Here is a 12,764-nt window from a genome sequence, read left to right as displayed (position 1 = left end):
TTTTTTAATCCATAAATCCGCTCTAATACAATGTGCTTCTAGGGCCCAAGCACCAACCTCTGAGGACCCCATTGAAACTTATGGAATTATTCTTTTTTTGCTATCCTGCAAATAAATTGCGAATTTGGAGGCCTTAATATGCCCCCAAACACACCAAATTTTACAGATGGTTCAGTCCTGGTGACAATGTATATATTCTAATGCTTTTGTGCATGTCTGGTAAAAAATGGCCCCATAGGTGCCCCAAATGTCCTTTTTTCAGGGCCCCTCACCATAGGGTGGGGCCACAGTCTGGCCCCAATGTTTGAATTAGAATTTTTTCTTCATACATCGCTTAAAACAATCAGCTCCCACACACCATTCAACCTAGGCTTATGATTTTTGGTCTGCATATAGGTCATCATGAGACCAACAAAAAAGCCTACTGGGCTTATGCCAAAATCCAAACAGGAAGTCAACCAGCATCATGTCAGTTTTAAAATACAGCTTCTTTTATGGTGCTGAATGACTTTAACTCGTAATAACTTTTGGGTAGACTAGTATGTGTTCTTCAAAATTTTCTGTCAAGTTAACAGTACAACACTGAACACGCCTACATGCAAACATCTCACCATAGCTCCCCCTTCTGTCAACATGAAGTGACACAAATGGGCCATTTGATTATTCTTCTTGCTGTGCTGAAACTATCAAGCTCAGATTTTGAACTGAAGTCCTCAATATCGGTCCACAACATGGACATGCTTCACAACAGGATGCTTCACCTCATTATCGCGCCAGTTACTTAGGAAGTTGGTGTAAATCTCATATGAAACATCTGATTTACTTAAAATGTCACATGTATGATCAAGGTCAGCCCCTCTGCGCATTTAAGGGTTAATTTAATGGTTTTACTGTAGCGCCACCTATTGTAAGAAGCCAGTAACACATCTAACATACAATGCCCTTCTCCTTTTGATTTTACATGATAAAAATATCAGTCCTGCACAGATCACTTCAACTTATTGGCATCTTGCTTTGTCATACTGCCACCAAGTGTTGACAGCCTGTACTACCTCATATACAAAGTGCAATATACCTGTTGCTTTTGATCTTTTGATTCTTTTTAATTTTATTTTTTATTTAATTTCATTTAACTAAAATGACCTTTACATTTTAGCTTTATGTTTTTATAGAGTTTTTGTTTATTTTAATGACTTTGGCTAGCTCCCACTGTCATAGTAAAGCTAATGTAACACTGCCTAAGAAGTTATGCAGCAGAGCCTTTGGGAAAAATTAACCATGACTTTTTAAACCAAGGTTAATCATGATACAGTATAACCCAGCACTGCCCACATTGTTCCAAGATTATTTTTCACATGGTCATTTTAAAAAATGACTGTTTTAATAATAAAGAAAGTCTCAAGAGAATTGCGTTTACTCAGGGTATATACAGAAAATCTGACATTAAATGTAATTCTTGTAAAAACCTTTTAAGACCCTCTTCATATATTCGCGTACACCATTGTCCTCAATATCTAACTAGTTACAATGGCAACACAGTTATACGCATGATTTTGATCAGATTGTAAGATAAACATGTGACAGCATAGTCGAGAAAATACAAATAGTATCTGTCACTACAGTATGAAAATAAATCTTTCTTTTAGAAGATAGTAGGGTCACATTAACAGACTCTCTGCCAGTATTACACTAGGCAAAAGCTTCATTGCAAATCTGCTCTTTATTTGCAAAATCCTCTAAAACTTTTACAAATATCAGCTTTTGCCTTGGCTTCAACACCTCCTCCAGCCACTTCTAAGAAAACTAGCATTGCCCTATCATTTACATGCACACATCAGTGGATCACATACAGATAACTTGCTAGTTAGGGATGCTGCAGAGCTTTAAGGATGCACTGGTAGCTTTACGGGCCAAAACATTAGCAGGCGTGCATACTGACGTCGGATCTGGTGGAGTCCCATCAGAATCTCAATTGTGATGAAAACTAAAGCAGAAAAAATAGCATAGGGCCTCTTTTGACAAATACAAAAACTGAAATATTTGAGATCTTATGGTCTTGCATTTAAGACTTTGTAATACCTTTTAAATGCCTTATTTTTGTTAGATTTAATTATCAACTTTTGATACTTTATAAGATGCCGCAGACACCCCGTTATTACTTTCAGCACTTAAAATTAAGACTTTCAGAATCTAAAACCAACACCACGTATTTAATAAGTGATTTCACCTCGATAAAGACATGTATTTTTATCTTTCAAATAAGTAATTTTTAAAGTACTTTAAAGTTGGGTCAGTTGAAACTGATCTAAAATGTTCAGCAAAAGCAAGTTGTGACTCAAAGTATTTGATTAAGTCAACAGTTGCAAGGAAAAGGTTCAGGTGTAATTAAGAGACTACTTGGCAGTTAGGCTGAGAGCTGGTTCTTTGGAAAACCTTGGCTGATATAAAAAGTGAAAGGAGGCATCTTACATTTTCCTGGCAAAGCTCCTGTTGGACTGAACTTGTTGAACTCTGTCATAAAAGCCCCTGTGATCTGCCAGCACACACCAACGCACCCAACAATTTTTAAGCTCCAAAGACTTGCAGATCGTACCTCAGTACCTGCTAGTCGCCCTGTTAACAGCGTCTGCCGATTACTCAAAGCGATACGGGCAGGTCCTGGCTTTAGACTAGGGGTTATAAAGGTAATAGTTAGAATGCCTGCTCTCTGTGATGTTGACAGCCAGGAGCCCTGCTTTATCGCTTTGTAAAGTATGTAGTAGTTTAAAAGTTGAATAACATAAAATAACATAATATAATGTTATTTATGTTATTTCCCACGTGAAGAACTCCTGTAAACCTTGCAGTATTGAAACTCAGTGAACAAGGCATCTTAGACAAGCTGAAAAACAAATGGTGGTACGATAAGGGTGAATGTGGAACCAAGGACTCTGGAAGTAAGGTCAGTCGCTGCAGGTCTTTTGTACTGATTCCAAATTGCATTTTGACGTACTGTTCATATGCAAGACAAGACTTCTCTAACATCTATAGTGTACATTTTGTTCATTTGCTACACATATTTTTCTTTTTTTTTCTTTTTTAGCCTTTCAGTTTTTCCGCCACAAACTGTAACACAGTTTATACGTGGCTTAAACACATGGCACTGCTTCCCCAAACTCATTTTTTTCTTTTAATGCCTTAGAGATTAGACTCTTTTTGATGCCATTTCAAATGTAGACGCTCTCTTTTTTGTCAGAACTGTAATGGTAATGCTGTGGGGACTTTCCTTAAGTGCCTTTCAGACACACTATTTGGATTGAATCACTGCAGTTAACAGTTGTTGATAAATGCTATTTTTTGCTCATTTTCACTCTTGACATTCATGATACTTTAACCATTATGCTGCTGTTTCTATTTACCAAACTGTTAATGAAAATTTGATTTATTTGTGTTGTTACTAGTTTGCATGGAGATGTGTCTATTAGATTCTTCGGCCTCCTGTGGTGTGATGAACAAGCAAAGCCTCTTATTATGACGATTTACTCAAATTCAACTTCTCTAAGCGGCGAGAGCGCCATAGGGCGCCCTCTTGATCTTTTTCTGCCGCTCAGAGTTGAGGTTAGAGGCTCTGTTTGTACATTACAAGAAGCTGAGGAATGTAATAAACTCACTATTTAACCCTCTGAGACACAACCTTTAGATTCTAGGCTAGGGTGGCTAGATAGAGTTATGAAATCCCCATGCTCATAGGGTTAAACTGCAAATAGTAAAACTCTAATGAACAAATTTTTAATGAATATGTTTGGTAGGTAAGCAGCAGCAAAATGGTTTGATCTTTTTTTAACTTTTATTGGAGCTATCATTCATCTATGAATTTGACTGTACTGTATGACAATGTTGCCATGAGAGTTATACGTACAAGTCGCTATGAGGATAAAAAAAGACAGGGATCTTCAGAGATATTGACCTATGCGATACTGACCAGCTTCCTAACATGGTCAAGAAGAGAAGCCATTTTTATGCCAGTGTAAGAAAGGGCAAGCTCTACATTCACCAGCAGATTAAGCTATAAAAGTTTGCTTCTTTTCCTCAGTGGTTCAATTATAGCAGTTTGAAGTTTCTTACAAGTCCGTGACAGCTACAGGAAAGTCAGTTCAGTTTGAAATTCTAGCCTCAGCACCTCATTACATCTTCAATTTTTTAGTTGCTTGTAGCAGTAAGCATCCATAATCTGCCATATGTAGCCCCAGTGGATAGCATACTATGATGTATTGAAGCAGTTAGCAGTCAAGGCAATGTGAGGCTCAGTTTGAAGGATACAGGCTGCATTTCTTTTTGTTCTGCTGTCCTTGCACCACTGCAAAAACTCTTAACTATCTTCTTCACTTTCCCCCAGGACAAGACAAGTGCTCTCAGCCTAAGCAATGTGGCTGGTGTCTTCTATATTCTGGTCGGAGGGCTGGGGCTGGCCATGATGGTGGCTCTGATAGAGTTCTGTTATAAATCACGGCAAGAAACCAAACGGCTGAAATTGGCCAAGAATGCCCAGAATTTTAAGCCGACTCCCCCGACCAACACCCAGAACTTTGCCACATACAGAGAAGGCTACAACGTATACGGAACCGAGAGCGTTAAGATCTAGAGGTACGTCGCCTCTCCTTACTGTCCACACAGCACCCTCGAGCATTGTGGGAGATGAATCATTTAGCTTCCCGTCATATCACTTAGAGTAAATTATTCATCTGTATGTGTTGCCAAGAGGCTGCTTCTTGTGAAATTGTTTAGGGTTGTCATGTTGGGCACAACAGAACACACGTGCCAACCTGAATACAAAACTGTGAAATATTGTTCATGCCATGTAACATATAGCTGCATGGATAGAGCCTCAGGCTGCATGGATGCTGCAACACCAGATCTCACCAAGTTACACGCTGCTGTAGGCAGCAAGACTACTGCTCTTCATCTTTACTTTATTACTAGAAAAAGACATTTTTAAATGTTTTATTCCACAATTGTAATCGAGAATTTATTGTGTAAACTCATAATTATTATAACTCTTTTTTCAAAAAGTTGGGATGTTATATACAGTTGCAAGAGAAAGTACTTACATACTTTCTCTTGCAACTGTAAAATTTGAATAAAATCACAATGTGTGGATTTTCAAAACACTGAAACCTTGCATTTATATAAAAAGGATGCATTTAAAATGTTAAAAAGTATTTTTAAAAATTAATTTTAGAAGATTGTTTTTTTATACTGTAGACCAGGAACCATCAATTAAAATTCTCTAAGGTCTGGTTTGACTAAATTTCTTGAAGTGAAATTTCATCTAACCTGTATTATAATTCAGTCAAACTAATAAAATACATGAAAAACAACAATATATTAATGAACTGGAGGTAATAACAAAATTTAAGTTGAACTATACAAATAAAAGATCTATATATATATGTATATATATATATATATATATATATATATATATACATATATATATACCAAAAGAAAGTAAAAAAAATGGCTACCTGACTGTTCTTTAAAAAGGCAAAGTTAAAATGAGACGGTTTAATTAATTAAGGCGTGTTTTTTTTTTTCAGATATTGTTTTTTTCAAGCCAATTTTAAATTTAAAAAAATGCAAGAGATTCTTTTCTGGAGACCCAAAGAAAATCTCCTGCGACCCGACTGGGTCCCGACCCAGACTTTGGAAATTCTCAAGTTCTCGACGTGGGGGTCACGAGACACGGAAAGGGGGTCGCTAGATGCCTTCTAAAAAGCAAAGAATATTTCTAAATTATTTCAAATTGCATATTTGACCAATTTTTACTAAATCTATATGCATGAAATTAGTTGAATGTAATATAAAAAAAATATTTTGGTGAGATTTCTGCAGAAATCAAAGTAATCTTTAAAAAAAAGGAAACTTAATATGTAAGTCTGCACACAGCTGTTCTTGACTGAGCATGGCTGAGTTCAACTACCATCAGGTACAGTGGGGGTCACCGGTCTTTCACACCTTTATTTTGGTGGTTGTTGTCTGAAAAGGTTGAGATCCCCTGCTCTAAGCATGAATAAAAAGGTTCATAGACAGGCTATGTAAAAAAAATTATGGGTTAACCTCTCTGGAAAGCTCTTTTTACTAATCGTATAAACTGTTCCACCAGATGTCTGTTTCAGCTTTGCACATCTTTTCCAGTTGTTTAATCAGTGTCACCACTTTTTTGACATGTGTTGCAAGCATAAATTCAAAATAGGCATCTTTTTTTCCCAAAAAATAATAGAATGTCCAAGTTCCAACATTTGTTATACAGTCTCAGTGCTATTTTAGATAAATCTAGAATTTTGGGTTTCAGTGTTTTCAAAATCATCTAACTCTGTTTGTAGTCACATTTTCACATTGTCCCAACTTTTAATGAAACAAAAATATGTCGTAGCCTTAGAAAACAATTCTGTTTGCTGAATGTAAACAAATAAATAAACAAATAAATGAAGCAGTTGTTCCCAACAGGTGGGTTGGGACCTAAAAGCAATCACAAAGCGATTTTTAGGGGGTCATAAATTTCTAAAAGAAGTCCATTAAGTGTTTTTAATCATGTCTGATTTGCTCTTTGCTCTGTCATTTGGTTTTCACTACCTGAGATCCAAGTTACACCCATTTTTAGTAAATAGGTTGAAAAATATCAGAAATTTGGATCACAATTCCTCCTGAAGTAGTGGTGGTGGTGGGTCCTGAGGCTTGAGAACCTCTAATTTATATAATTGGTTGATTTTTGTGGCCACTTGTGGGCAGCAGTGAGCAAAATATTGACATCTTTTATAATGATAATGCAGTAAGAGGCAAATAGTTGCCAAATTATAAAAGTAAGTGGATGATTTTGTGGCATCTTAACTTAACTTTGATATATTATTCACTCCCTACTTATTATTAAATTAGTAAGTAAAAGGGTTGATATTGGACTTAATTCATCTAAGTCCAATATTACCTCAGTTTTGGTTTCACTTTCCTCTTGAGCAAAATGTGTTGTTTTTGTGGCTGCTACATACAAAACAGTGTTCACCATTTAGATGCTTAATGTAGCTATGAATTTGTGCTGGGCTGTTTTTTTACTATCAGGTTTTGGAGCTTGAAAGCAGAGCTAAGAACAGCTGTTGACCTCATCTAAAAACATTGATGATACCAGAGAGAATGAGTTTAAACAGTCAAGTTGTAAAATATGAAACCAAAGCAGTGAGCTAAATGACGTTAAAATGCTGCTTTAAGTTGAGATGATGTAAAAGTAAAGGGAATAATTCTTCTTCTTCACGTATTATTAGACCAATGGACTTATTATTTGTGCATGAATAATGATTCGTGCAGCTTCAAAAACTTCAACGGCAGTGTTCTATTTTAAAAACAGCATCATTTATTCTCTGAATAACTTTCAACCAGATTTCATGAAGACTGTTTCTACTGAAGAGACCTTATAATAGCTCACGTTTCCTTCACTGAATGTAAGAGGGAGAATACACACAGCAGCCCCACAGATGAGAACTCTTAAATAAACTATAAGTCTTACATGTGATTGGTTTTTGATTGGATTGAGAGCATGTGTGTTCTGTTGTCTTATCAAACACCAAGCATGCCTGTCTGCAGAAGCACAGCTGCACAACAGACCCACATCAATTAAAGGCCCCACGAAAACACATTTTAACGATTAACTTGACGGTATCCAACAATAACACACCACAATATTGTCTGTTTAAGTAGAAAAGTTTATGCAGACTATAGATTATTAACACAAGACACATCTGGGTTTGTGTTTCTTTGTCTGTGCTGTTCTCGCTTGTTTGAGTCCAGCAGGGCGAGGAAAGCCACAGTCAGTTGGTGAATCGAATTCTTTCCAAAGCTGGATGGATGAAGAGCACTAGCATATTTTACGCCAAGAAATGCTTTCAGTTTGTTTCACTGCCCTTCTTTTGACAAAGGACTGATGTCCAGTTCTGATAATCGATCATAAACTCATCAACTAGCTTTACAAGGTTAAGTGCAATAGGAAACATCTAAAATGAGTTGATTTCATTGCCGACATTTGCTTGTGTCACATGCTTTTAGGACACATTGTAACACCTACTCCACTACAGCTGACATTAAAATGACTAACAAAAATATCTAATGTTTATGATTTTGGTCTTCTCTGCTTCTGAATGACATAAAAAGGCATCAATGTTAATTTCACACTGCTTCCAAACCAGCTAAAAACCTCCTACAGGAGCTTTTAATGGACATTTTAATCCACAGTCACATATTATTTACCCAACAAGAGGTTTCCCTGGCAATCACATCTATTAAAGTCCTCTTTTTCTACTTTTGTGTCTGCTCTGTATGTCGACAGGTTTTAGGAAACACTTCCATTTCCCTATACAACTGTGACTAAACATCTACGAACGGTCAGGATCATGGGGGATTGAGCTCCAAGCCAAATCCTCCTGGGCGGACACAGCACGATAATCTGCAAAGACGACACGACTGGACTGGTCACAGGGAGAGCCGAAGCGGTTTCCTCCCTCTCAGTGCCTTATGGAACTCTGAGTCCAATCAATGCAACTCATTCACAATGATATTGCTTTTTGCTTGAAAACTCATACAAAAACAGAAGAATGGTGCAGTGATTAATATGTATATATCTATAAATTTATAGATATATATGTATGTATTAAACGTGACACATTACAATGAATGAGAGAACTAAAGCCATCATTTGCAACCCTAAGCACACTTTGAAGTGCCACAAAGAGGACGAATCTTATATAACAAGTGTCTAATTGGTTTCTTCTTGTAATCAATATGATCCGGTTTTCTTCATCGTTCTGCTGCCAGATTTTCACTGGTTCTAAGTGTTCAAATACTTTTACTAGATCTACTCAGTGCACTGTAAGACACTGGATATTAGACTATAGCTTTTATACTGCTGTAAGTCACTTATAGTGACCTTGTACTTGTTTTAAGACGGATTGACCTTATTGGAGCGAATGCCATTCAGCCCAAAACAAATACGAGAGTGTTGTTTGTACTCTAAACTCTGGTGCTGCTGCCACTGTCTTCTGAACGTTTGACGGGACTCACGAAGATGAGACGATGATCTGGTTTGGTCTGAAGCACCCCACAACCAGGTCATGATTCGCACTTCTAATACTGCCAAGAGTGTGTTTTGTATGACAAAGAGTGTGTAAAGCAGTCTTGAGATTAGAAAAAAAAAAAAAAGTTTGTGATTCACAGTTTGTAAAATATTAAGGGAGCACCAACTCACCGTGGTATGCCGCTCCTGACAGTCTCTCCCTGAAGAGTCATTCGAGTCTTCTGTACATGAAAGTGAAACCAAACAAAAAAGGGTAATTCAATTGTAGATTAACTGCAATCCAATTACAGGATAACAGTAATGGCTTTTAAACTGTAGTACTTTGGATTACCTTACCGTTTTCTTTAACAATTGCACATTTTACAAATGAGCTGTGGTTTCGCTTTTAATTTGATTTCCTTTAAAGAGCATTAAAGTGTTTGGTGACTTCACTTAGTAAATGAAAAATATATGAATACATCGGAAAAATAGATTTATACAAGGTTATACCAGGGAGAGTCCTGAAGCTTAGCACATTTCCATATTGCTGTAATAATTTCTCTTCTTTCAAAAAGACTGTGATTCCATAGGATTTAGGAAGATAAATATCTAATCACCTGAAGCTATGGGCCGATAGTTTTATATATATAAAAAAGAAACTGATAATGTGAAGAAAAATAAAGAATGAGCTGAGATGTGTACATTTAGATAAATGAGATTATTTATATAACATGATAAAATTTTCCTTTTATTTCTTCTTATTTTTTCTAAGAAACTGCATGTGAAATCAGTGATGCTTGACCAGCTCTGCTACTCACAAACTGACCCCAGGATAATATTAGGAATTTAGCCCTGGTTTATTCTTTTGTTCATCAGTTTCACCTTTTTCTTTTTTTGTTTGTACTCCTCACCTTCTGCAAAAAAAAATTGTAAAAAAAAAAAAGTTGCCAGGCCTAGTAGTTGGTACAAAAGAGCAAGAGATGCATGCATAATTTGCTGAACCTCATTAGTGAGGTGCTGTACAGAGAATTTTAATACATTTTGTAAATAAAATGTACAGAAAGGGCTTCTGTGTGTGTTTTTATGTCACTTCGCGTCCCGTATGAACGTCTTGAATTACACACTGACTGATGTTTTTCTTTGCTTGGGTTAAACATGCTGAATGCTCCAATGTGGTGCTGGTGCACTATGAGTAGCCTGAGCAGCCCTCTCTGCAGACAAGCAGACAAAGAGAGGAGTTTTTCCCCTGTAATGGTGTGATATTGAGCCGTTAGTCAGTGGAAGTGTGTGCTCGTGTTTTGGATCAATAGTAAGCACCATCTGCCTCACTCTCGCGCTCCTGCCTTGCATCCCCTTCCTGATTGAAGGCTCCATTGACAGCTTCATCTGCCATGTGATCTCCCTCTCTCTCGCTTTATAAAATGCTTTGTGACACAATCAATAATGTATTATTATAACCACCAACTGCTTACAAAACACACTGCACAAGTATGCCATGTCGCTCCTGATTCCAGCGCTGAGAGAAGTGCATTTTGGGCAAGGCCTTTTCATCAAGATTTGCTTGAATAAAAATCAGCAAAGGGACAGTTAATCATTTCAATCCTGCTCATTCTCGCTGTGTAAATTCTCACATATAATGCCCAATAGATTGCCCAGACAGTCAGTGTCATTTCACCGCTCTCTGGGTCTTCATTGTGTGGTTAAAATGAATTCCTTCTTCCAGAGATGCAGCCTGCCACATGCAGCTCAAATAACAAATCCAACAAACATGGCAAAACACCAGTGTCTTTTTTTTCCCCTTTCATTTTTGGATGCAGACACTGTGATTCAGGATTTATTCACTGCACCAGTCCTGTGGAACAGACTCAGGCTAAATAAAATGCTACTGTATGATCCAAACAACCCATTTCTGACAAAGCATGAAAGGATATTGCTTTTTTGTTCTTCCTTTGCCTCGCTGCCTCTCCCGTTTTTCGTGTTTTTTTTTCCTCTGTTATGCCTGGACTGCTTTCAAACAGGAACAAGGCAACGTGGGGGAGTGTTGCACGAGGATGGCACCGCACTGCAGCACATGATGCTCATGAGGCTATTCTGTGGTATGAGTTTACTTACCTATCAAAGGGGGCGACACAGTGACCGTGTTTGTCCTGCAAGAATGGGAGAAAAAACAAGAGGCAGCAAGCAATTACTGAGCAGCCTTTCATTCGGAAAGTAATAAAAGGAGAGGAACCATTGGTGTAATCACAAGAGCAGGAGAGCACATTTCCTTCCACCAGAGGACAACTAATCATCCCCCACTGTGCAGATGCACACTTCCAGCATGTGTCGACCATAGCCCGGTCTGCCTCTTTGGGCCTGTGTGGCTGTGAGAGTTAATCTGATCTAACAGGGGCTCTGTCACCGAGGGGAACATGCTTATATGTGTGTGTGAGGAAAAGAAGAGAAAGAGTGTGTGCATGAGAATGAAAAGAGAAAAGGCAGAAGGAGGACGTGTCATGAGGAGGATACTTTGATTACAGCCACAAAAAGAGCTTTCTGGTTCACTAGCTCTCTCACTTCGCAGTGTAGTGCAGTCCTTACCCTCTCCCTCTTCCTGCAAGGACACAATGAATAAATCAGATTCACACTCAGTTGTTCCATTTCCCTCTTTTCTCCACTTAAGCTCCTTGCCAGTGCACCTGAAAAGAATCACACTTGACTTTCAAGCTCGCTTGACATTGATCAGCTTCCCAAACGTGTATTTTGTTAAAAAAGAAATCAGTTCAAAAGCGCTGTCATGAAGAGAGCCCTTTTTGGATTAAGTTTGGACAAAAGCAGCATACAGAATTGAGGCCACCAATTTTCAAGTTCTGTTTTGTGTTGATTCTGTTCTTTAAACTGTATTTCAATGACTCCAGAGAGGGACAATAATGGCACACATGGAGCAAGATAACCCAGATTTATGTGTTACCGTTTAGAGATGAATGCAACAAGTTACAGATTAAAAAATAGGGCTGTCATCATTTATCACATCAATCGCATTTCGGTAAAAAATTACTGCACTTAATTTTGTTAAATCATGATTAATAGCATGAATTATTTTGCCCACTTTGATTGAGCCACATCAGTCTCCCTGCAGTCACAGTGATGTGAAATAAGTCTACCTCTGCTCCTTAATATCTCATTTTCACTTAAAAAAGAAAAAAAAACCTCACAGACAGCTCAGTGGACAAGGTCAACTGCCCCCTGTGTTATCAAACATTTATCCTTTTGCTGCCCCTTGGTTCCTTTTCAAATGCTCATCACACTCTGGATAATGACTGAAAGAATGAGACTGCAGGGTCAAGCTGCTGAAATGAGATTCCTCAGGAGGGTGTCCAGGCCCAGTCTTAGAGATAGGGTGAGGACTCAGACATCCAGAGGGAGCTCCAACTAGAGCTGCTGCTCCTTCACATCGAAAGGAGCCAGTTGAGGGGGTTTAGGCATCTGATCAGGATGCCTCCTGGTCGCCTCCCTGTGGAGGTCTTCTGGGCACATCCAACTGGGAGGAGACCCCTGGGCAGACCCAAAACTCGCTGGAGGGATTGTATATCCCATCTGGCCTGAGAGTGCATGGGAATCTCCTTCAGGGGAAACTGGAAAACATTGCTGGGCAGAGGGACGTCTGGGTTGACTTACTTTGCCTGCTGCCGCCGTGGCCTGACCTTGGATA

General features: G+C 38.2%; 1 protein-coding gene across 1 annotated transcript in view; it reads left to right on the top strand.

The window, feature by feature from the left end:
* LOC121516351 (glutamate receptor 3) overlaps positions 1-10,139 on the top strand; it is a 152,759-nt gene extending 142,620 nt beyond the window's left edge. The window contains exons 15-16 of the mRNA XM_041797597.1: positions 4,376-4,623; positions 8,351-10,139. Of these exons, the coding sequence (XP_041653531.1) occupies positions 4,376-4,621 (246 nt within the window). The 3' untranslated portion in view covers positions 4,622-4,623; positions 8,351-10,139. The remainder of the gene's footprint in view (positions 1-4,375; positions 4,624-8,350) is intronic.
* Positions 10,140-12,764: the final 2,625 nt, after the last annotated feature.

The sequence above is a fragment of the Cheilinus undulatus genome, linkage group 10 (genome assembly GCF_018320785.1).
Source record: "Cheilinus undulatus linkage group 10, ASM1832078v1, whole genome shotgun sequence".
Taxonomy (NCBI): domain Eukaryota; kingdom Metazoa; phylum Chordata; class Actinopteri; order Labriformes; family Labridae; genus Cheilinus; species Cheilinus undulatus.
This window is presented reverse-complemented; position numbering and strand designations above follow the sequence as displayed.